Source organism: Lactuca virosa, chromosome 9 (assembly GCF_052849685.1).
Source record: "Lactuca virosa cultivar CGN04683 chromosome 9, Lactuca_virosa_CGN04683_v6, whole genome shotgun sequence".
Classification (NCBI taxonomy): domain Eukaryota; kingdom Viridiplantae; phylum Streptophyta; class Magnoliopsida; order Asterales; family Asteraceae; genus Lactuca; species Lactuca virosa.
Genome location: NC_136434.1, coordinates 5,548,476 through 5,575,796, shown reverse-complemented (window position 1 = coordinate 5,575,796; position 27,321 = coordinate 5,548,476). Strand labels below are relative to the sequence as shown.

Genomic DNA, 27,321 nt, shown 5'->3' with positions numbered 1-27,321 from the left:
TGGTAATATGCAAATTTACCCTTTTTTACCTGACTAACTTTATAAAGGACATTCTCGTAATTGACAAGGTAGTGTGGTATATAAACACCTCTCTACTTCCTCCAAAAACACGCGCCGCAGACCGTAGAGGAGCGTGAGACAAATTCCACGTGCCGGAGAGTTTAAGCCACCACCGTCTGACACTTTTGGTCTATATATACTCCACCACTTCTCTCCCACCACCACAGCCTTCATCGATCTAAATTTCACAAACAGAAGAAGAAAAATGGGATCTGAACTGATTTACAGGGGCCACGAACCCCAACCCACTTCAGATCTATACTCTCCAAAGCCTAACAAACCATGGTCCGCCGTGATTCCGCCGATTCGTTACATGCTTCGTGAACAACGTCTCGTCTTCGTGCTCATCGGCATTGCCATATCTACCTTCTTCTTCACCCTTATTCCGTCATCCACCACCTTCTCTTCCCCCGCCATCCCCGCCTACACCTCCTACGCAGTTTCCGGATCGGCTCAGTTAATGAACCCTGGACGACCAGCTTATCGGTTTAATTCAGGTGGGAAGATCCCTTTGGGTTTGAAACGGAAAGGGTTAAGGATTGTGGTGACCGGCGGTGCAGGATTCGTCGGAAGTCATCTCGTTGACCGATTGATTGAACGAGGAGACAGTGTAATAGTCGTTGATAATTTCTTCACTGGAAATAAAGAGAACGTGATGCATCATTTTGGAAACCCTAGGTTTGAGCTCATCCGACACGACGTCGTAGAGCCGTTACTACTGGAAGTCGACCAGATCTATCACCTTGCTTGCCCTGCTTCCCCTGTTCATTACAAATACAACCCCGTGAAAACAATCATATCCTTCCTTAATTAGTTTTATTCGCTCTGTTTTTATAATTGATTTTGAGTATACAAATCCATATTTTGTATTTGTGAATCCTTGATTTTGATTTTGGTTGTCACAAGACGAATGTAGTGGGGACATTGAATATGCTTGGACTGGCGAAGAGAGTCGGTGCACGGTTCTTGCTAACGAGCACCAGTGAGGTGTACGGCGATCCTCTGCAACACCCTCAAGTGGAAACCTACTGGGGCAACGTCAATCCAATCGGTGAGTTTTTCTCTCTGTTTTCCCGGAGGAATTCGTGGATTACTTCATCAATGTTGGTTGAAGTTGTTGCGTGTGTCTTGTGAATTTTTATGGAGATTGAAGGAGGAAATCTGGACGAAAGTGGATTACTATTATATATATTAGGCGAAAATGGACTACGATCTAACCATGTGTGTAACAATCACTAACAGGTGTCAGAAGCTGCTATGATGAGGGAAAGCGTACTGCCGAAACACTGACCATGGATTATCACAGAGGTGCTGGCGTCGAGGTTTGTTTTTTTTTTTATCTGTATCATTCATGATTCATTTCTTTTCGTCAAAGAATTCTATCTATATCAGTATATTATGCATTTACATACATATAGGTTAGGATTGCCAGAATATTCAACACATATGGTCCTCGAATGTGCATTGACGATGGCCGAGTTGTCAGTAACTTCGTTGCTCAGGTGAGTTATCATTTATAAATCATACTGTATATCGGACTTGATTTGATTTATATAAATAATAACACGTGAAGTGACGTGATGCAGGCGCTTAGGAAAGAACCGATGACTGTTTATGGAGATGGAAAGCAAACAAGAAGTTTTCAATTCGTTTCCGATTTGGTTAGTTAGTAGTATCTTTTCGTCCTTTATGAAATTATTACATAAAAAGCTTGATCACCACTAATCACAGATTAACGTAAAATTACCTTTTCCCCTTCTGTCGGTAGTGATGGCAAAACTAGACCCCCTACCAATTAAAAGACAATAAGTAGTAAAAAAAAAATCACCTTTTGTAATTTGTACGTACGCTTTGAAGTGTCTGCAAGGTGGCATGTGGGTTGTTGTCCAACTCCAAGGTGTGGTGGCCTTGTGCCTCGTGCCATTGCCATGGAGTGATACATATGAATTATTGTACTTGCAGATCCAGTTAGTGTCGGATATCTTTTCTTTAATTCTGGGTATTGTGTGACCACCCGCCCCTCTTTAGTCTTTATACATATTGACGAATTAATTTATTGTTTTTAGGTGGAGGGTCTAATGCGTTTGATGGAAGGTGAACACGTAGGCCCGTTTAATCTTGGAAATCCCGGTGAATTCACCATGCTTGAACTTGCTCAGGTACAATTAATTACGTGTACAAAAATGAATTCATTATTCTATTAGATATGTTTTGTTTAAATATGGGATGACATGGCATGACAGGTGGTCCAGGAGACGATCGACCCTGATGCAAAAATAGAGTTCAGGCCAAACACGGAGGACGACCCACACAAGAGGAAGCCAGACATCACGAAGGCAAAAGATCTTTTGGGATGGGAGCCCAAAGTGGCACTTCGGAAAGGGTTGCCGATGATGGTGTCGGATTTTAGGCAGCGGATATTTGGTGACCATAATAAGGACCAGGCTGCTACTGCTTAAGGATTAAGTAAGGTATAGACAGAGAGAGAAAGAGATAAACTTTAATTGGTTCGCTCACAACAGTAGGATAGGTGAGGAACGAGCTCTCGTGAGTGCCCAATATTTGTATTCTTCAGATTTAAGTGTATTTTATGTTTATGGTTTTTCCATTTACTAATATTTTATGTAGACAACAGGGACAGCTTCGACGTTGTATCACCTTCATTTATATATTTTCATACATAAAAATGTATTGTTTAGAATTTAACTTTGGTATGAAATCTGTTATTGTGTTTTCTTAATAAATATAAATATTAACAGGTTTAAATTATTATATAAGAATTAATTATAGGGAAATTAACTAAACTAACCGATACAAAAAAAGTTTATATTGACAAAACTAACCATTTTTTTTAATTTTTTGCAAAATTACCAACTTGTACGGAACAAGGCATTCTGGAGTTTAGTCCGGAATGTTGGGTAGTCATTCTGGAATGTCTTTATATTTTTATGTTTTTTTTTTTTTTTTGGTAATATCAATTAATGGTCATTTCTATTATTGATCATTTATGTATAATTTTAATGTTTATGTGTTCCATAATTTATGATTATAAAATAAACCAACTTATATTTTCCACATTAAACTAAAATCTACTAAAAAAATAAATATTCACAATCTTTCATATATGTTTGTTTTGGTCAAAAACTAACAACCTTATTTCGTAACCAAAGTAAAAAGTATGGTGATGTTAATTTTATGATGTTGAAAATTAGAATGCTAAAGATCTTAAAATACGCCAAAGATCTTGGTAGTGTCCAAGATCCTGGGAAAAGATAATGGTATTCATAAAACTATCGAATAGAATTTATTTGTTTTGAATTGTAAACAAGCATATTTCAAGTAATTGGGACGAAAATAATGTTTAGATAATTTTCAAATGAGTTATACGTGAAAAAAGTTTATTAAGTACTCAAAAAGATATTAAGATACCACAAGATATCATGATATTTCAATGTGTAGATATAGTGACAATCAAATAAGTGTGCAAAAAGAGTTATGATCGGTTAAACAATTATAAATAAGTAAAATCACGATAAGAACACTACGATATACGAGGAAATCCCTTAATCTTTTTGAATCTTCGACATAAAACATCGGGAGGTGATAAACTCACATGTCTTAAAACTTATATTAAATCAATCAAAATAGTTATAAGTGCTAGTTGATCTTAGAGATAAAGTATTTGTGCTCAAGTGTCGAAAGAATCAGAGAAAGATGAGAAGTGTGTATGTTCGTGTGCATGCGATCAACTAATCTTTTATACATAACGATAATAACTAAAATTTCGAGAATCTTGGGATTCTCTTTGATCTCCGTTTGACCCGACTTTCTAGATGGTCTTCAACGTTCCTTTGGTATTGACTTTTGTTCTTTTTCGTTAGATATTAAGTCCCTGCATAATATTTCACAAGAGAAACTATGACAATCTAAGATACTGATTCAAGATTTTGGGCTTGCCCAGGATGTTAGTTCTAATTTAAGATATAAGAATAGTAAGTTGAAAATTCCACACATAACAATGTTCAAATAATAATAAAGTGTGCAAATGGAACTTTACTTTTGATGTGTACTCCATTTTATTAGTGTGAATTACCTTCGATATGAGTTCAACAACCCTCAATGCTCATTGATTGACCAATAATTAATCTCTATAGGAACCAAAATAAGAAAACTTCACAATCTCCTTTATTGTCTAACTGTTGTGGTACGTCTGCGACCTTCATAGGAGTGGTGTGAAACTCTCGTGGGGATTACATCGAAGGATTTGGAACCTAAGTACTTGATAGCCACCAGAAGTTTGTGGATATGAGGTGTAACATCCATCTCTCAAGTATTCCTTTCATGAGTTAATTACAACATTCTATGGATTTTTACCGTGGCCTATTGAGGAAGTGTGCATATGTGCGATGCCACGGCGTGGCGGCCACTTTGGGCCAAACCCTAATTTTCGGGATTGGTGCTCTATTCTATTTAAGGGCACTAACTTCTAGGATTGCCTCATTTGGCAGCCTCCATTCTCTGAGAACGAACCCTCACCCAAACCCTAGTCTTTTGTGTGTGAAGTCACTTTGTGAAGGTTGAAGGAATAATGGGCTCATCTTGGTGGTTGCATACTTGATTCTAGCTTGGATCTTGCATCTTAACTTCATTTCTAATCTTCTGGAAGTATAAAGTCTTCACCTTTTTTTATCATATCATGCTAGATCTAGGTTTCTACCCACTTTTCTCTATGTTGGGTTGAGTTGAGTGCTTGAATTTCCATAAACTTGGCAACTTTATGGATTATTGAGGTCCCTTGGTGGACATATGTTCCGGATCTGAAGTTTGTTGGTGTAATGAGCTCCATGCATAGGATCTTAATGTTAATTCTCCGTTTTGACCTAGTTTGAGTGCTAGACTTGCATTGGACATGCATGTTTGAAAAGCATCGATTTTTATGTTGTGTTAGACCTTAGGAAGTTTTCTAAAAAGTTGGAATGAAGTGGATTAACGGATTGAGAACATAATCTATTAGGTCGTGACAGCCCGGTTTCCACGACATGGCGGTCTGCTCACCACAATGTGGCGACTGGGGTTTGCTTGACTATTTTGTCGGGAAGCAGCCACGACGTGGCTAAGGATGGCCACGACGTGACGACCATCTAGAATTGACTTTGACTTTGACCGTTGACTTTTGACTTGGTTGACTTTTGGTCAATTGGCTAGTTTTAAAAGGTATACATGATGTTTACTTTGTATGCTTTAATATGAGGTGTGTAGCATCCGTTCATTAACTGTGAGAGTTGTTAGATGTTGACTACGTCTGCGAGGTGAGTCTTCTCACTATACTATGTAGAATTGTAACACTCATAAAATTAATGAAAATTTAAACTTTTTCAACCAACCAAAAATCATAATTGTTTACATTGTATTTTTCAAAACGAGTTTAAACATCATAGTAATCCCAAAATCATGAAACAAAACATGAGGATGTGCACGATCACGCTTTCGTTTTCCCGCGATCTTCTAAGGTACCTGAAACATAATCCAAAACTGTAAGTCCAAAGCTTAGTGAGTTCCCTCAAAATACCAATACATAGCAAACAACACAAATATAATAACAGCATTCAATGGATCCACAGCTAACAGACTGGATTACCCCTGAGCCCACACCATAAGGTTGGATTGCCCCCTGGGCCTACAGCTTATGTCTGGCTTGCTCCCCGGCCCTCAGTACGAGTCTGGCATGCCCTACCCGGCCCTCAACTCATATCTGGAATGCTCATGAGCCCTCAGTATGAGTCTGGCATTCCCTTCCTGGCCCTCAGCTCATATGTGGTATGCTCCAGGATTTGTTGGCTACAACACAGAGCATTACAACCTCAACCCAACCCGCACCATATGTCGACATATAACAGATAATATCATATTAAGATAACAAGCAATATCACAGGTAGTCCTACAGATCTACCAAACTAGCATGCATACTACTACATACTCAACGTACACAATATCAAGTTATCAAACCAATGGGTCGACCTTGGTGCCTTCGACCCGAAAGCATAGTAAGGAAGACTCACCTCACAAGCTGGACAGAACTAATAAGGTCCGACTCTGAATCTCAGCTCTCTACTCAAAACCTACATCCACCAAGTGACCATTCCATCAAAACCCCAAATATACCCAAAATACCCTTAAAAGTCAAACTTGGTCAACCATGGTCATCGAAGTCAACGGTCACGGTCAACAGTCCATGTTGACCCAACACGACGTGTGTACTAACAAACATGCCGTGTTTCGATGGTAAACAGATGGTCAGGAAAACCCCAGCTAACATACCGTGCTGGCAGGAAAACACGTCGTGTTTGCCCCAGCTTAATACATCCAGCTGTTCCTTCGATTCTAGGGACTCCAAGACTCATATCTAAACTCAAATGCTATCAAAAAGGATAAAGTTTCCAACTTTATCCTTTAGGGCTACTCCAAGTGTTCAAAAACCCATCCACAAGGCTTGAAGATTCAAGGGCTTAACCAATGAGCACAAAATCCTTGAGATCTGAAACCCAACATTTCCAGAAGAGATTTCAGCCTCAAAATCATCCCAAAGGTTGGTGCTTTATAGACATGCATGTCCAATGCATGTCTTGAACCCAAAATGAGTCAAAAAGGGAAAATATGACCTAAACTCCATGCATGGCATCAAAACTTGGCTAATGGCCAGATCCAAGCCACTACAAGGTCACCTTGACCTGGAGATTCATAAAGTTGCAAACTTTATGAGATCCATCCATTGCAACATCCAAGAATAAGGAGAAAAAGGGACAAAACTCAATATCTAGCTACATGGAAGAATAAAAATCGGATCTTGGACACTTACAAAGGTCTAGAAGAGTGCCAAACTGAAGATGAGAGATTTTCTTGCTAGATCCTGACTTCCTTTTTCCAACTTTCTTCTTCTTTTGCTCCAAAAATACCACACTAGCTCACAAATGAGAGGGAAGGATGGCTAGGGTTCACAAGGGCCGATATGGGGGTTTGGAGACTGATAAAAGATCAGCCCTATGGACTTAAGGAGATTAAATAGGGTGCAAAACCCTATAATTTAGGGTTTCTCATCCAGCCGCCAACACATCGTGTTTCCCTCACCAACACGCCGTGTTGTTCCATAAAAATGTGCGACCCAAAAGTCCTTCAACACGCCATGGTGAGGCTTCCACCACGTCGTGTTCCAATGGAAAAACATGCTTAAGGAATAAATCTCATACCTGGGAATCGGGATGTTATAAGGATGCTAGTTGTCTTTGTGATACGTGCATGAAAACCATGGGGGTAGCCCATGACAACTATATGGAAGACCCTGGGGGTATCCCATGTCACTTGGATATAAGACCTTAGGGGTAGCCCATGACATTTTAAGTAAAGACCATGGAGGTAGCCTATGTCACTTGGATATAAGATCATGGGAGTAGTCCATGACATTTCAAGTAAGGACCATGGGGGTGCTCATGGCACTTGGATATAAGACCTTGGGGGTAGCCCATGGCATTTCAAGTAAGGATCATGGGGGTAGCTCATGGCACTTGGATGTAAGACCATGGGGGTAGTTCATGTTGAATGGATGTATGGTATATGGTATTTTGAGGAATTCACTAAGCTTTGTGTTTACGGTTTATGTTTTAAATGTTTTCAGGTACTTCTAATTCTAAAGAGAAGGATACGGCTTGACTGCGCTACATTCCCCAGAAGGCTTTTTCCGCATTAGTTATTACTATCTTACTATGATATTTGAGAGATACATTTTACTATAACTGATTTTTAAACAAATTATTGTATGAATTTGATGGTTAAAAATGAAAATTTTTACTAGTATTTTTGGGATGTTACATGAGGTCACATAGCTTTAAACCAAGTTGCAAATTTGAAAAAAAAAATAGTTGCCACACCTGTAACACTCATATATAGTGAGCATGAATGTCCGTAAATCCAAACCCCCCAAGAACCAGTGGGCTTTCGGTATATTAATAGGGATGTATAGTTTCGTAGAAGGTTGCAAATAACAAATCTTACGATTACATTTTGTTATAAGTGACTGATACTTAGGTAATGTAATTGAAACACAAGCATACCCTATTGGGTGTTGTTGTATGTACCCCTAATTCTTGAAATTCCTCGATATACATTTTTTTTTGTCTTTTTGTTATCTTTAATCCATTTTGATTTCATCTATTTTGTTATTTTTCTTTCTCTTTGTTTTGTTTTGTTTTTTTGTTGTCTTCTATTGGTTATTATTATTATTATTATTATTATTATTATTATTTAAAAATAACTGATTTAATTTGATGTCTCTTTAACTTTAACTTTAACTTTGTTTTTTTTTTCGTTCGGACTATCATTGTGTTATTTTTTCGTCCGAAGTATCCTTGTGTTAAAAAATTTACAACCAATTATATGTATTTTGTGTGAGAGTTTTATTTGACGGCTACGAAAACTGCAAGTTTGCAACAAAATAATAACACTAGATAGTCCGAACAAAAAATAATAATGCATAGATAGTGTGAATGAAAAAAAAAATAACACAAAGATAATGCAAAAGAAAAAAATAATAATAGTATGTATTTATTAAAAATATAAAAACAAACAAAAAGACAAAAAAAACAACAAAAAATAAAAAATTGAAAAAGACAAAAATGATGGTAGAAAGAGAATTAGGGGTGTATAAAAAAAATCTCTTTTATTTCGATGATTTTATCTTTTTCTTGTTTCTTGTTTTTTGTTTGTTTTTGTATTTTGTTTTATTATTATTATTATTATTATTATTATTATTATTATTATTATTACTATAGATTTAATTAATTATGCTATTTGTTTTTAATTAGTTGTGTTTTAGAAAAACATTTTTTTTATATATAATTGTATTTTTTATTTTTCGTTCGGAGTATCCATGTGTTATTTTTTCGTTATGACTATCATTATGTTATTTTTTTTGTCTGGACTATGAATGTACTAATTTTCATTTGTACTGTTTTTTTCCGTTCAAATAATCATTATATTGTTTTTTCGTTCAGACAACTTATGTAACATCCCAAAAATTCAAGCCAATTTAAAATTTTTTAAAACATTTAAACCGTTAAGTTATTACAGATTTTTTTCAAAATGGTTTAATCATCAGAGTATCCCTAGAATCAAATCATAAAATAATAAGATATGAGGAGCTGTACGATCACGCCTTCGCCTTCCCGCGATCATCAGAGGTACCTGAAACATAATCAACAAATGTAAGCCCGAAGCTTAGTGAGTTTCCCCAAAATACCAACGTCATACAAATATAACCATATCATATAACAAATCCAGAACAGCATGCATAATGAGCCTTCAGCCTGACTGGACTGCCTAGCAGGGCCTACAGTCTATCTGGACCGCTCCTGAGCCTTCGGCCTGACTGGACCGCCTCGCAGGGCCTACAGCCTATCCGGACCGCTCAACGGGTATGTTGGCCTACAGCACAAAGCAGGACCGCCTCAACCCAACCCTCAATCAAACAAACATGTGCACATAAATATCATACGCTAGCACATATCATATAACAGTCAAACCGATCTAACAAATCACTAATCATTGCAACATCCCAATAACCGGGATACAGACCTAACCGGTCACTAGCATAACATCATCCTATAACCAGGACAATCATGTACACATAGATATCATATAACACTAGCATGTATATATATATATATAACAGTCAAACCGATCTAACAGATCACAAAGCATAGCAACAATCCATAACCAGGATATCGACCTAACAGGTCACTAACATAGCATCATCCTATATACCAGGATACCGACCCAACCGGGTCACTAAAGCATAGCATATCACCATCCTAACTACCAGGATATAAATCAGTAAGCATAACATGCAATAATCCGAATACAATCCATAAAGGGCCGGCCTTGGTGCCTTAGACCCTGTTGATATAGTGAGGGAAACTCACCTGGCACTGCTGAAGTCCCGCCGATAAAACTCCAGCTGCTGGTTGACAGATTCCCGAACTGTCAACATCAAACAACACCCAATTAATAATTTGATTCCAAGCCCAAAGTCCAACTCACACACTAAAGGCTCAATAGTCAAGTAATGGGCCAAAGCCCAACATATGGCCCAATTTTCCAAATTGGGCCCACACCCTCATATGGGCCTTACCCTAAGCCCATCAACATATTCTAGTCCATATGATTATTCTTGGATGGCCCATTAATAATCCAATTACCAAAGCCCAAAGGAAAGGCCCAACACAAAGCCCAAGTGAAATTAGGGTTTCATATAAAATGACAATTAGGATTAAGTGTTTCTCACTTAACCCATTAAGGACTTAATCCATTAAGTCCCTCGCTTTACTAAATAAGTCATATGGTGTGATTGGGCTTAATACACAATTCCATCCCAATGACCCAAATGTGGGTCCCGATAAGTCAAAGCCCAAAATCCTAAAATTAGGGTTTCCACATGAAATGATGATTAAGGTTAAGTGTTTCTTACTTAACCCTTTAAAGACTTAATCCATTAAGGACTTAATCCATTAAGTCCATTATTGCCTTAAGTTAGTTTGCCAATGATTTTTATTTAATATTTCAAGTTTAAATAATTCTCGTGCGTGCCCCGATCAATTCCCAAAATTGAGTTTTATTGGCATTAGGGTTTCCAACCCAATACTAGCCCATTAATCAAATGGGTGGGCTTTTAGGTCAATTAGGGTTTTATTGGGCCTATAAGGCCCACTAAAATATCATTAAGCCCATTAGGGTTTTATTGGGGTCCATTAGAGTCCATTAGGGTTTACAAGGCCCATTAGGGTTTCAAGCACCCTAAACGTATCAAACTTAACGAAGCAAGCACACCGCCACCCGGCACGGCGGCCGGTGGCGGCAGGAGGCGGCAGCCACCACCTCATGGTGGTGGTTATGGATTTCCTATTATTATTCTGGCACCATTTACAAGTTACAACACCATCCAAAACATACACACACACATACTGATATAACTACATACACTAATACAAACACACCCACACAACCGCCCATGGCGGCAGGCGGTGGTCGGAGGTGGCAGTTCTCGCGAGTTCCGGCTAGAAGATCGCGTACACCCTATCTGTTCCCAAAATGACCCCAACCACCCACCTGGTGGCGTGAGGCGGCAGCGGAAACCCAAGAGGCGGACAACAGCGACAACAAGGGCTGTTCCTCTTTACCCCCGGCGTCCCAACACCGGTCTTCTTCTTCCTCAGTCACCACAGGAGCGGTGATAGCTGGTGACAGCGAATACAATAGCCGAATGGTGGTCTTCAACCAATGGCGGCGGTGGCTTCGCTCCTCACGATTGGGCACAACGGCGGCGCAACCAACCCGGGATAGAAATGAAGATGAAGAAGAAAAACACGGCAAGGAGGTGGCACCGGTGGTCTTCGACGGCTCTCCCTCGGCTGTCCACGACGTCACCAGCAGCGGCTGTGATGTTTGGAGGGTGAAGCAGCGACGGCAGTCGGCTGGAGGTTGGAACATCGGAGAAGCTCGGCGGAGGCTGCGGAGAACCGAAGTTAACGGGTGGTGCGACGGCTGGAAGAGGAAACGGGAGGTATAAGGGGAAGGGGTGACGGCTGCTTATGATTTAGGGTTAGGGTATGAGCGATGGAACAGTTATATCCGTTCCATACAAACAAGGAGCCATATTGACGGAAATAGTCCCTCCTCCTCCCTTTTCTTACAAAACAAATCCTTAATTTACCCTTTAAACCCTTGCTCCCATAATTCTTTTCAATACCAATCCAACATTTACAAAACAAACCCTCCTCTACAAATTATTCTTAATTAAGACCCATAAATTACCATTTAACCCCTCCTTCTGAAAATCCTTACAAATCAAGTCCCGAAATTACCAATCAGCCCCCTAAGCCTTCAAATTCTTTCGATTTAAATCCAATTGTTACTAAATGGCCCTTCCATGACAATTCTTTTCAACTCAAGTCCAGGATTTACACTTTTAACCCTCGGAAATCAAAAGTAAATCATTTGACACCCCGAAACCAACACCCACTAACCATTTAATTATTCTATTGAAAACGGGTGTTACAACTTATGTGTTAATAACGATGTATGTTGTTGGATGGGAATCTTTGTATAGTGCTATATAGTAAATACATACGTTCAATCAAATAGACTACAAAATAATTGTGATATAGACGTTATTATTGTACCGGCTTTTTAAAAAAATAAGTTATGGTTCATTTACTATTATTTATTTATGAATCCTTTTTTTAATGTTTTCAATTGTTAATTGTTAATTTTATTATATTAACAAATGAAAATGTAATAAAAAATAATCTAAACCCATTAGACCATGGCATCATATATTAGCGAGTTTATATGTCAATTTAATATTAGTGAATTTAAAGAGTAAATTACACTTTTGGTCGCTATGGTTTGGTCAAATTCGCACATTTAGTCCAATTTTTGAAAATTTTACAAGATGAATCGTTGTGGTTAAAAGAAATTGCACTGGACATCCTTAATCCACTTAAAAAGACCATTTTACCCTTACTTATATATATATATATATATATATATATATATATAGTTGTTTATTTTCTTTATATTTTTCTGCTTACATTTATTTTTATTTATTTTTATTTTTTATAATTAACATATTTTTTTAAATTTTATTCGAACTAATTTTTAATGTTTTTTATATTTTGTTCGTTTATATTTTTTTGATGTTTTATTTGAATATTTTTTCTAGTTATTTTTTTTTATTTTGATGTTTTGCTTGAATATATATTTTAATGTTTTTTTTATCTTTTGTTTTTTTTATATATTTGTAAAGCTTTTTATAAATATTTTTTTGTATAAAAAATATAAAAAGGTTAGTTAAATGAGAATATGATTAACACATATTAGGTATATAATTATTTATTTTAATAAAGTTATTGTATAGGCTAACCAAAATTCAAAACGAGTGTCAATGGCTTCGAATTCAATTTTTTTAGTTTTATAATTTTTTTACATTTCGTTCCGAATGGAAAATGCTAATAAGTCGAGTTCATTTTTTTTATTTTTAGAATTTTTGTTCGTTTCCGAGTTATATGGTTTTCCAATTAGCCTTTATATAAACTGAAACCCTTTTTCGTATTTCAGTGAGTCTATCTATTAATCTTATTAATAATATAATTTCATACTTAATGTAATTTAATAATATTCACATTTAACGAACTTTTTATTACATTTTTTACAAAAAGTATAAACAAATAAAACGTCAAAAATTAAAATGTATTCTAACAACACGCCAACAAACTAAAAAAATTATTCAAAAAAACTTCACAAAAATATATACGAGAAAAATGTAAAAAAAAATATTTTTTGGTGCGGTGTTTCAAACAAAAAAAAGCATTTTCCATTCGGAACGAAATGTAAAAAAAAACTATAAAACAAAAAAAATTGAATTCGAAGCCATTGACACTTGTTTTGAATTTCGGTTAGCCTATACAATAATTCTATTAAAATAAATAATTATATATCTAATATGTGTTAATCATATTCTCATTTAACTAACCTTTTTATATTTTTTATACAAAATATATTTATAAAAAGCTTTACAAATATATAAAAAAACAAAAGATCAAAAAAACATTAAAAATATATTCGAATAAAATTTTAAAACAATATAAAAAATTAAAATAAAATGTAAGCGGCAAAATATAAAAAATTAAACAATTATATATATATATATATATATATATATATATATATATATAAGAAAAAAATATATAAAAGTAAGGGTAAATTGGTCTTTTTAAGTGGATTAAGGATTTCCAGTGCAATTTCCTTAAACTACATGGATGCATCTTGTCAAATTTTCAAAGGTTGGACTGAATGTGCGAATTTGACCAAACCACATGGACCAACACTGTAATTTACTCTTAATTTAATAACAAACCAACATGTATGCATGTAATAATCTAAACCCACTAAATCATATGTCAATTTTAATATAGAAACAAAAAAAATAAACAAAATGTAAAAATGATATGTCAATTCTAATATAAAAACAAAATATAAACAAAAAATATATAAAAAAGAATAACACATATATAATCCGAACGAAATAGTCCAAACACACAAAAGAAAAAAAAAAAGACTAAACTGTACAAATGGTCCCTGTGGTTAGCTAAAAGTTGCCACTTTGGTCCAAAAAAGTTTGGACTAGCACCAGAGGTCCAAACATTTTGTTTTGTTGCGAGTTTGGTCCAGTTTAGTTTTAACTTTTTTATAATATCGAATTTGCCCCTGAATTTATCCTTTGTATTTTCTTTTTTGAATATTTTTATTATAGAAATTAAAAATTACTCTCTCTCTCTCTCTCTCTATCCCTCTCTCTCTCTCCCCGTTAAAATGTCCTCTCTCTCAGTTGAAGAAAAACACACACACGATGGGTTTTAACCACCATAAACCACCGTTGCCACTACCCCATCTTCCTTACTGTTTTCTGCGATTAGCCCCACCCACACCTTCTCTGATCACTGCTAATTGATTCCCTCTCTTTTCCCTCGTTATTTGTCGCCGAACAGAAAAGTAACGGAGGCAGCCTCGCCACCCCAGTGCCACTGCTGCCAACGTAAAAACCAGCCACCACCACCTGCTCCCGTTGAGATTTCCACCAACACCTTGCTGCTTTCGTCCCTATTCCCTCTACAAACCTGTAAACACTAGAGGTGCTCTGATAATTCATTCATCTGAATCTGGAATCTTATCTGATTTCCACAATCAAATCGATTTTTTGGGGAAAATACTCACACACAAATCAAATTCCATAAATGACAAACACACATTAATACAATGAGGTAGAAGATCGGTGCACCGCCATTGCTCACCAGTTGAGATAGAAGAAGAACAAAAAAGATACACGGTCGGAGACGAATATCGAACAGAGATTAAACAGACTGTGCGCCTTCAGATAACCTTTCTTCTCCGATGATGAAAGATCTAATAAAGGGATGAGCTAGGGTTTGCAGCGATGATCCTTCTTCTCCGTCGTCGATGAAGAATCCTTCTTCTCTAACACTAGGGTTTCGTAAATAGGTGGTGGTCTAATTGTAGGAGCAGGGAGGCATACAGCAGTGGTGGTGATGGTTTTGTTGCTTAATCCTTGTTTCAAATCTATATCCCCTCCGATCGAGGATGAAGTATGGTGGAAGATTATGAAGGCAAATAATGGTGAAATGGTTATGTCGATGAAGGTCAGGGCCTGAAGATAATGGCGGTGTATAGTCAGTGTTCTCAAAGAGAGAGAGAGAGAGAAGAAGGGTCGATTGTGAAGAGGGATCGATTTTGAGAAAAGGGGGCATACGCATGTGTGTGTGTGTCTAAGAGAGAGAGAGAGAGAGAGAGAAGAGAGAGAGAGAGAGAGAGAGAGAGAGAGTGAGAGTGAGAGAGATTCTTTTTTATTTTTCTTTTAATCAGAAAAACATTTATATAAATAAATAAAATAGAAAAAGAAAATACCAAGGGTAAATCCGTCATTTTAAATATTTTTAAATCAAATTGGACAAAAGTCACAACAAAATGAAAACTTTGGACCTGTGGTGCTAGTCAAAATCTTTTTGGACCAAAGTGGCAATTTTAAGTAAATCACCGGGACCATTTGTACAAATTTGTCGAAAAAAATTAATAGTATTAATAACCATAATAATCATATGTATTTAATAAAAATATTAAAAAGCAAAAATAACTTGTATGATACAAAAATCACTATAAAGAATAACACAAATATAATACGAACAAAATAGACTAAAAGAACAAAAAAACTATTTTTCATAATATTAATAACCATATGTATTTAATAAAACTATTAAAAGGGGAAAAAAAGACAACTATAAAACAAAATTCACTACAAAGAAAAACACATAGATAATGCGAACGAAATAGTCTGAAAGAACAAAAAAACTATTTTTTATAATATTAATAACCATACGTATTTAATAAAATTATTAAAAAAAAAAGACAAAGACAAATAGAAAACAAAATATCAAATCAGGGGGTGCGCCAAAGCAATTAGGGGATATGTAAAAGAGTGCTACTTTACGTACCCCTCACTTACATAAATCGTCAAATTATGGGGGTACACAAGCACTATCACACTCACATAAAGGAAGGTACACAAAACAATTTGTGGCGGTACGCATAAAAATCCTCATGTAAAAAAAAAACTTGTAATTCTTTTATGAAAATGAATAGGAATTTGCCTGCAATTAATGGTCTTTCATGAAAAAACAGTGAAAACTAATGCCCTTGATGAAAATTAATGTTTCACATATGAACTAGGTTGTTTTGTTTCGAAAAAAATCAAAATTATTCAAGAAAATCTAAATTATTTATTAAGTCTAAGTTTTTAAAAAATTTAAACTTATTTTGATCAACGTCCTAAAAAACCTATAATTTTAAAAAAAGTTAAAGTTTACTTTGATCAATGTATTGCAATCAATGTCATGAGAAATCTTTATTCTTAAAAATGTTTTCTTGTTATTGTATAAGCAATAAAAATGATATGGTTTCAGAGAGGTTAAAACTGGATATCAAGGTTATTTTCATGGGCTGTGGAAGAGGCATCCGAAAAGGAGCAAAGAGACTGAGGATCCGGTCAGCTTAGGCTTGATGTGGGAAGTATTGTTTTGTCCAAGGCTTCAGATACATGGCTATGGAAGGCTGAAGCTTTTGGGCAGTTTGAGTTTGTTCCTTAAGATTCTTAATGGTTCATAAGGTTGGAGAAGACAGCTTATTACGAGACTTCACATGGGTTAATTGGGTATAACTCCACGGTTTCGTAACTCAGCCCCATATCTCACGTACATGGTATAACTCCTCCGATATAATATCCCGTAAACAACTCCCGGGCAGCATCTCCGATCTTCTGTGTCCAAAAATCCTCAAATGACACGAAAAATCTCGTTTTTATAGTCTGGAGTGCGCTACGTCGTGAACACATATGTGTCACGTCGTGATGATCAATTAGATCTCGGTCTTGCCACATGTCACACTCTCTAGCCACGTGTCTTGGTGACTCGCCATCTGTTACATTGTGATGACCTATTGGTCACGTCGTGATGACTCATTGTTCATGTCGTGATAGTTGATTGTTCACTTCGTGGTTGTCAAAGGTTGACCATTGACTTGACTTCTGTTGACTTTCTCGAGATAGCAATGTACTTTCGTCTCAACTTCAAATGGTCATAACTTTCTCATACGAACTCCGTTTTCGACGATCTTTATATCCACAAAATCCTCTCAACAAGCTCTATAACATTACTCAGTTATCTTTTTCTAAATAGCATTTCTCAATTTAAAGTAACTCCATACTCTATTTCTTCTACTCACCTCATATCATTTTATATATTCTAAAATAATATCTAGTCACGAAAGACATGTATTACACAATTTCCCTTGGAATCTAATTGACCGATTCAATTACTCTGGTTGACTTTATTTGACTTTTCACTTAACACGGTCGAGTCCAGCCCAAGGTATAGGGTGACTCAATCGTGCAAATCACTCAAAATTCTCAGATTTTTAAAATTTCAACTTTTTTGTTTCAGGTCTGATCTTCACGAAGGTTGACTGACAACCTCTTAGCATCATCTAAAGTATGTTCCAGCCTTCGAGCCACTTTAAAACCAACCAAAAGTAGGGATGCCAAACGGTTCGAGTCGTGTTGTGTTCGTATCAGGTTGAAATTTGATCGATTAGATTGAAATAGTTTGCCTTAACCAATCCAATTTAATTATCGATTTGTATCTGCCAACCACCAAAGGGCTCTTAGCCAAACGGTACCAGGTGTTGCCCAACCTCCTTGAGGTCGAAGGTGCAAGTCCCGTTTGAGACATAGGAGAACTTAGGAGTAGTGTATGAGTAGGTTAGATTTGCCGTTAAAAAAAAACGTATGTGCAACCCATTTATTTTGGTGATACTCAAACGATCAAACCCCTCCAGGGTTTAAGGTACATAGAACCTTTACGCCTTTTCTCGTTTCGCTTCTCTTTTATTATTCAACAAGTTGCAAAGTGCCCCCTACGGTCTACTCCGTCGTCCTAGCGTCGTTGAAAGAGGTACAACTTCGATCAAACCATGTAGTTTGTTTTTTTATATTTTGTTACCATTTTCTACTTTCTAAAGATTGTTGACTCAATTTACATCTCATTTTTGCAAATGGATTGTATGTTCATACCCCTGAACCCTAGTTTGATTCTCCGATTTCAGATCCCCTATATTTCCGACACACAACTTTCCGCAAATTGAATATGAGGTAATGTAACTGTAAATTACCTACGAAATTGAGTTTAATTAGACGGTTAAAACACAATTATGTTTTATGGGTGTTATTGACGAGTTCCATTTTGTTGTTACAGTCGACCAATGGGGGAAGATGGACAAGTAAGTTCTTTTTTATCAATCAATTTAGGTTGATTAGTTCTTTTGATTCTATGGTTTTCTAAGCTATTTGATGTTCATAGCCAAAAAAAATTAACTTGAGAAGAAGTGCACTAATATGTACGTTTCCTACTCATAATGTCATATTCTTGTAAGAACACATATTATGAAGTACAATTGGTTTGATACCAGACAAATATGGGGTGGAGACTAAAACTCTATATCTCATCCATACATACATGATAGTGTGATACATATAGAAATCCATACATTTATGTGTCTACAAATGTCTTCTACAACAATATTCATATTCAGTGTGTTGTTTTAATTATGCCGTTATGATCAATAAACTCTCTTTGAATTATAAATGTTTGTTAAAGTTTTCTACGTTTGATATTCATTTATGTACAATTGCCTATGTTGTTATATAGTGTGTATCATGCTTTTCCTACATGGTATTGTAGGACAGAAACATTAACTGTTTTTTCTTTTAACCTTAAACTTTTGATATAATTTTTTCTCTTTTGTATGGAAAAATTTTATTAAAAATTATAATGATCATATTGAAATTTTTGGTAGACCAAAAATGAGGAAGAGGAGTTCAACACAGGGCCCTTTCTGTCTTGATGATGAGTGTGAAAAATAACACGCATGTAATATATATATATATATATATATATATATATATATATATATATATATATATATATATATATATATATATATATAGGGAATGGTTATTTGGAAAACAAAAAACCCTAAAAAAACCCTAAAAATCATAAAATTGTATAAATAAAATACTTAGAGATCTCAAAACTTTTTTTTTTGAATTTTTTTATAAAAAATCGCAGCTTTCTATACAAATCCGCTGAAAAAAAATTTGAAAAAAAAAATTATAAAAAAAATGATTTTTTATTTTTTTTCAGCGAATTTTAAGAAAAAGCTGCGATTTTTTATAAAAAAAATCAAAAAAAAAGTTTTGTGATCTCTAAGTATTTTTTTTATGCATTTTTTTTTATTTTTAGGGTTTTTTGTTTTCCATAGAACCTAAACATATATATATATATATATATATATATATATATATATATATATATATATATATATATATATATAGAGAGAGAGAGAGAGAGAGGAAGGATCATTTGAGAACCTATAGTTTCCCGAGAACCCGAGAACTAAAAGTGGACCGTCAGATTAAAAAAATGAAGGACTAAGATATTTTATGGCATTTATGTAAATAAATGAGAAAATTAAACACGGGGGTATTGTTCAAAAATCAATCGAAGGGCATTTACGGTACTGAAGAGATTATTCCCCCCAAATTAATCGATGCGTCTCTCAAATCCCTCGATCGTCTTTGTCCGTCATCTCTCTTTTTCTTACAACTTCATCGTCGATCCTTCCCCCAAAGGGATTTCACGTGGTTGTAACAACTGCATCAAGAGTTGTAATTTCACGGCGGCGATGAACAATCCAATCCCAAGTCCCAACCATTTGTAACGAACGCTACCGATTTGAAGTTCTTCACTCCCGCAGCCACCTAGATCTGCTCAAAGAAGCCTACCCCCAATCTCCAATACGCTACCAAAAATGGCAATTAGAGAACCAGAAATCATCAGAAACGAATAACATATGAGAAATTGGACAAGATCTAAGAGAGCTCAAGGTCATCTCTCTCTCATTGCCGAAGCTTGAAAACACGCACAGCTTATCGCCTTCATTGAAGATTCTCCGATGATTGATATATTTAACATCGCGGTGGTTGCGTCATTCTTCCCTCTTGAAGTTTCGTGCCCTAATAAATCAGCTAGAGGTCCGATCGATCCGAACCTCCCGATTCTCCTTCGCCTCTGAGCTTCCGGTCTCCGAGCCAGAGGACGACTCGATGTTCTGAAGCAGCAACACCGTCCGTTCAATCCAGAGTCTGTCCGACATCGATGATATGAGCGGCTTTATCTCGCTGATCACAGGTGAGTTTTTCCCATCGTTAATCAATTGGAAAACCAAATTCGACTTCAAGTTACAAACCTTTGTGTTCCTCTTCGCTCAGTCTGTCTTCGGAAAAGAAAATCAGAGCAAACGGAGGAAGCCATGGCTGTAATCAATCAGGTAACAATTGAGGAACTCGAATTACGACTTTACTCTTCTTTCCATGGTCCAATTTTAGATGGTAATGGAGACATTGAACCGACTTATCTCATTAGGTTTCAAGTCCTTGAATGTTACGTTTATCTGTAATTTGTGAGGATACCTGTGATTTTTTCGATAAGATACAGTTGATTGTTTGCTTTATACTTGATGAGGTTCTTATTTTGGAACAATTATTTCCCAAAATGGACTCCAATTGTGACTTTTGATTTTTTTAATATACCAAATTAGGTTTCTCAAGTTAGCATAACCTACAACACATGAGTCAATTTCATTTCCATATCTTATGAATCGACTTGTTCTTCAGTTATTATCTTTCTTTCTCCTCCTTTTTAATGACTGAAGATGACATTTTTATTCTTTTCAAGGGGACATAGGTTTTATTTTATACAATGTAAAATTCAATTTTAGATTGACAATTCCAAACAAATTTGAAAGAGAAGAAAACAATTCATGATAGATGAATTGTCCTTGTCCATGACACTTATGATATATCTGTAATTTTCCATAAATATGAAAACTGAATAGACTATAACAGATTACTGAGTGGGTGCTTGTTAGTTAAGATTTGGAGTTTAAATGGTGTGATGTTAGTTATTAAAGGTGGTGAGTGGTGATGACAGGTGATGTACTATCTGGAACATGGTCTGAAGGGGAACACGAACACCATTTAAGAGTGATGCAAGAATGGTTTGGTCAGCAATGGTGGACTACACGTTCTGTCTTGCTGCTTCTAACAACCCTCCTTGTTTTCTCTCCTCTGATATCCTTTAAACGTGTAGGTGAGTTTCACATACTCTTTACCTGAACAGATGCATGCTTCTATGTTCCAAAAGAGACCATTTTTAAACATATAATTTGTGAGGATACCTGTGATTTTTTCGATAAGATACAGTTGATTGTTTGCTTTATACAGCTGATTGTTTGCTTTAAAGTATAATTGGGTATAATTTTTAAAGTATAATGACCAAGGCGACCTCATGTAGACATAGTTTATGAAGAAAAAATAAAATGGTTTATTTCCGGATCCTATACAACAATATTCATCAAACTTTTGACAATAAATACCAAACTAGGTGTGTTGTTGCCTTTCCTGATCAACAAGGTTTCTTAGTATGTCTTTTATCATATTATTTCTTCTATTTTAATAAAACAAATATATCTGTAAACTGAAATAATGTTTAATTTTGGTTTATAGGTGGGATCCATTGAAGGAAGGTAGGTGTGCATCATCTTGATGAACAACAAAGTAGTAAAAATTTCACATTAAAATGCCATAGAGAAATGATGTCAATGGTTTATAATTGGCCTGCTGAACAGGTACTCTACTTTTAAATAAAAGATATGATTCTTTTTTTTTTAATTATTCGATATAGATACATTAGTGCTTGTGTTCAAATTTCAAAACCTTTTTGCAAATTTTGTAGGTTGATATGATTGTTGTTACAGATGGAAGCAGAATAATGGGTCTTGGTGATCTTGGAGTTAAGGGTATTGGAATTGCAATTGGGAAGTTGGATTTATATGTTGCTGCAGCTGGAATAAATCCTCAAAGAGTAATGTTTGCACATTATCCATCTCAATATATATACATATTTCTAAAATTTCTCACTTGCAAACATATATCTTTTTCCTTTTTTTCATTGTAATAGGTTTTCCTATCATGATTGATGTTGGAACCAACAATGACAACCTTCTAGAAAATCCCTTGTGTAACGTTTTTTCTTCTCTTCTTGATTTTTTTTCGAAACTTATTAACTAAATTACATGTGATTCACATGTAAATCACATATGAATCACATGTGATACACATGCAATTCACATATGAATTACATGTGATTCACATGTAAATCACATGTTATTCACATATGAATTATATGTGATTCACATGTAAATCACATGTTATTCATATGTAAATCACATGTTATTCATATGTAAATCACATGTTATTCACATATGAATCACATGTAAATCATATATGAATTAGATGTGATTCACATGTTATTCACATATAAATTACATGTGATTCACATGTAAATCACATCTTATTCACATATGAATCACATGTAATTCATATATGAATTAGATTTGATTCACATGTAATTCGCATATGAATTACATGTGATTCACATGTAAATCACATATGAATTACATGTGATTCACATGTAATTCACATATTAATCAAATGTAATTCACATGTAAATCACAAGTGAATCACATATCAATTACATGTGATTCACATGTAAATCACAAGTGAATCACATATGAATTACGTCTATATGCACACATGCATTTTGTGTAAGTGTTCTTCGTTAATTATTTTTTAAAATTTTCTTGTGAATTTCACATTTAAATCTTAAAAGATACAATCACATGTGAATATCACATTATATAATCACATGTGAATCTTACATGATATATACATGTGCGTGTTCTTGCATTAATCATTTTTTTTATTTTCCTGTAGATTTTGAAGAATTTTTGGAAAATATTGAAGAGGTGAAAAGTGATAAATTGAAGAAAATATGGAAATCTTGATATGAAGAAATGATAACACTGTGAATCTTTGTATTTTTTTATATTTTATTTTGTATCGAATAAAATACTTGTATTATGTTTATAGATTGATTAATAAAAATGAGATTTTTTATAATTTACTTACGAATATTATAGTATAAGAAATATGCATATATGCATTTGAAAAAATATGCATATATGCACCTAAAACGTTGATTTTTTTGTTAAAAAAATGCAGTTTTGAAAAAAAAATGCATTTTTTTTATAAAAATCGCAGTTTTTTTTTTTTTTTTTTTGAAAAAAATGCAGCTTTTCTGAAAAAAAAATGCAGTTTCTTGAAAAAAAAAATACAGTTTTTTTCTATAAAAATGCAGTTTTTTTTTTGAAAAAATATGCAGTTTTTTTTGAAAAAATGATGCAGTTTTTTAAAAAATATTTTTTTTTTCATTTTTTTTTAAATTCATGTTTTTTGAAAAAAATTTCAATTTTTTAAAATAATCGGAAATTATTTTTTTTAAAAAAAAAATAAACCCGAAATTTTGAGTTATTTTGTTAATTTTTAGATATTTATATTAATATATTAAATAACATAAAAAAATTAAACATTAAATGAGATTGGTAAGATGACGATCATGTTCTTAACGAATTACTTTTGATCCAACGCTCCACTTTTAGTTCTCGGGTTCTCGGGAAACTTTGAGTTGTCAACCGATCTAAACCCTATATATATATATATATATATATATATATATATATATATATATATATATATATATATATATATATATATAATATGGTTTTGTGAGGTTGGTCTTTTGTTATATACGGATGGCATTTTTGTAATTTGTAATGAGTGTTGCTCATATTCCCCCAGGTACGTGCTCATCAATTGCAGAAACAATAAAAAGCTTCTTGGACGTGTGAGAGCCTTTGATCGGCATTGTAATATGGTGCTAGAAAATGTTAGAGAGATGTGGACCGAGGTTTTGTATTGTTTTTTTATAAGTAAAGTTAAAAAGGAAACAACGTTATTGTGTAGTTTGTATTCTGATAAAATGTTTTTGTGCTACATCAGGTACCCAAGACAGGGGAATGCAACTATGCAAGAAGAAAGCACTTATAGTTAACAAAGACATATTCATTAGCAAGATGTTTCTCAGAGGGGATTCTGTCATCATTGTACTCAGAAATCCCAAGTGACACAAGCATCTTTCTTCATTCTCGAGTGTTTAAATTATCTTTTATTTTCATATATATGTGTTCTAATCATTGATAAAACATTCACCTGTTGTTGCAGAAACATGTCGTGGAATGAGAATCTGGATCTATTATTTGTGGTTGGAACCAGTTAGACTTGTTAGACTTGTGAAGAAGAGAGTGGAAATCTTGGTTTTGTTAAAACTTATGATGATTTGCTAGACTTTGATTATTGTTTTAGTCTAGTGATTGGTTCTTCCTGGATTTAAAGATTTGCTAAAATTCTTGTAAACTTGAAACCCCTAGCTTTTATATGTAAAATTATATTTTGAAAGATCAACTCAAAACATTAAATGATATCTTGAAAGTTTATTAATACATATGTTAGTTTTCTTTCCATATTCTTAATTACATGCATGGGTATAATAATATATTCATATCTTAAAATCATATAGTTGAATACAATTATTGTTGCTTTAATCAAATTATGATATAAATATTTAGGTAGTTTTAAGAAGACAAAAAAGTTAAAATGCCTGATAATTTTTGCAAATAAAAATATTAAAGTCTCGAGTAATCATTTATTTTTTTATGAATGTGGTAGTAACGCCTCTTGTCATCAAAATACATGAGCATATATATCTTTTCATCCAATTAAACGATGGAATCATGAAGGCGTATTGTTCCATTCAAAACAACAAAACAGGTAAAATGATCACATAATTTTTATGGGGTGTTTATTTGTTTTATCTAGACAAACTGTCAAATATTCATATTATTTACATCATTTTTAAGCTTTTATAAGTAACCTAATACAAACCATCAATAATCACAAAAATATATACCATCTTTGTTTACTTTGTCTTTTTGTATAAAAATTGATCATTTATACTGGTTAATAGAGTGTAGAATCGACTTAATTTACTTCATATCGATAATATAAATATCCGGTCAAAAAGTATTCTATTAAATTATACAATTCAAAAACCATATAATTTGAGGTGAACGATTAATATACTTTCTTTAAGATTAAGAAGCGGCATTAGTCATATACTTATATGAGCTGGATAACAACAATTTCTTAATTTTGAATTGAAGTAATAATTAATACTTAAAATATAATTCTAAGAAATATCAATCCATATGAATACACTTTTGTTTTCTTTTAACAATTTCCTAACTGGTTTATGGTATATTTTTAGTGGGTTGTATTCTCACAAAGCTGGGCCCAATAGAAAGCCTATAAACGATCCAACTCACATAATAACACCAACAACACAAAACCCTAAAGAGCTTCCCGTCGCCTTATAGCGCCAATCTTCACATTCATAGGTTGCAGCTCGCCGTCTTCGAAGCACGCACAGCCAATCTTCTATCCTTCTCTGTATGTGATCCTTTTCAGACATCTGAATTGTTATTCAATCTTGCGGTTTGTTGATTTTATTGTTGTTATTTGTAGAGGGAGATTTAGAAAAAGAAGCGAAGATGAGTCGAGCAGGAGGTGCCGGAGCAAAGGGGGGAAAGAAGAAGTCAGCAACTTTTGTGATTGATTGTGGGAAGCCTGTTGAGGATAAGATTATGGAAATAGCCTCACTCGAGAAGTTTCTTCAAGAGAGAATCAAAGTCGGTGGTAAAGCTGGTAATCTCGGTGATTCAGTTACTATTTCTCGTGAGAAGAACAAGATCTCCGTCACATCAGACAGCAACTTCTCCAAAAGGTACTCATCATTCCTTAAACTGGTTCAGTTATTTCCATAGTTTGCTCATCATTGTTCGGTTGATTTGAGTTTCTAGCCAAGTTATCACAATCTTGTTGATGTTTATGTTCCGGACAATTTCGTTTTGAAGTTATAATGCTGATGTGTTTGCTTAGTTGTCTAAATTTATGCTGTTACATGATAATCTCTCTCTTGCTGCTGTTACTAACATAATTTTGTAAGATTATAATAATCTCTGATGCGCGTTTGGAATTCGAGTCTCATATTTCATTATTTCAATTGGTTTTGTGTTTTTTTTTACTTCTTCTTTCTGCAGTCTCTTTTCCTCATTGAATGTTATATAACCACACATGTTTTTTGTTTTTTCTTGTAACATTAATGAAATCAGAAGTTGTAACTATAACTGCATATCAACTGTGAGATATTTGTAATAGGATACTAAGTACCTACACACGTATACTGTATTGAGTGGACCTATGATATTGTGGATGAATATAATTTCTCCCCTATCCCATGAAATCGGTAACCATATCATGTAGGGATGTTTGTTAGAATTTGCAATTTCCTCTTTACACGTTAAGTTAATAATCTAAAGAAACATTTACTTGCCCATTGTCATTATTGCTAAGAATTGAAGACAATAATTTTGGTTCAAAAGGTTTTTCTTTCTTTAGTAGACAATAAAGACAATATATATAAGTTTTTGATTGCTGATCAGTTACTTTATTTTTTGTGACATATTTTATGAATGTTCAGGTACCTGAAGTATTTGACAAAAAAATACTTGAAGAAGCACAATGTGAGGGACTGGCTCCGTGTGATTGCTTCCAACAAGGACCGTAACGTATATGAGCTAAGATACTTCAACATTGCTGAGAACGAGGGTGAGGAGGAAGACTGAGATTACTTTGTTTTTTTTTTCTGGCATGGATTTTGTTTTTGGCTTCTTAGACTTATTATTATCATCTCAGTTTCTATTGTCTTTGGATTTTGAAATATTAATTTGCATTAGAAGTGTGGCTACATTCTATGTGCTTTTGCTAGTTACACTTGCTGTGTTAATCTGATTTTGTGTTTTTGGACATTAAAGTCTATATATCCACCGCCCTCGACGTCAAATCTACTATTGAAAAGCCAATGATGACATTTTGATTTTGTATTTTTTTTTTCATATTCAATCACTAAACTTTTTTTAAGCTTTGAAAAGTCATTGAGCTTTTTAATTTTTTTT

The 27,321-nt window shown here is 34.3% G+C and overlaps 2 protein-coding genes across 2 annotated transcripts; both read left to right on the top strand.

Moving 5' to 3' along the window:
• The first annotated feature begins 94 nt into the window (after nt 1-94).
• AUD1 (NAD(P)-binding Rossmann-fold superfamily protein) lies at nt 95-2,766 on the top strand. The gene is made up of 7 exons (XM_079070767.1): nt 95-857; nt 965-1,111; nt 1,303-1,382; nt 1,479-1,562; nt 1,647-1,721; nt 2,127-2,219; nt 2,304-2,766. The coding sequence occupies exons 1-7, from the start codon at nt 266-268 to the stop codon at nt 2,517-2,519; spliced, it is 1,287 nt and encodes a 428-aa protein (XP_078926893.1). The 5' UTR covers nt 95-265; the 3' UTR covers nt 2,520-2,766.
• Nucleotides 2,767-25,645: 22,879 nt separating this feature from the next.
• Nucleotides 25,646-27,115, top strand: LOC145138160 (large ribosomal subunit protein eL22z-like). Its single transcript, XM_079072291.1, has 3 exons — nt 25,646-25,756; nt 25,832-26,090; nt 26,847-27,115. Exons 2-3 carry the CDS (start codon nt 25,858-25,860, stop codon nt 26,989-26,991), a joined length of 378 nt encoding a protein of 125 aa, XP_078928417.1. The 5' UTR covers nt 25,646-25,756; nt 25,832-25,857; the 3' UTR covers nt 26,992-27,115.
• The last annotated feature ends 206 nt before the right edge of the window (nt 27,116-27,321 follow it).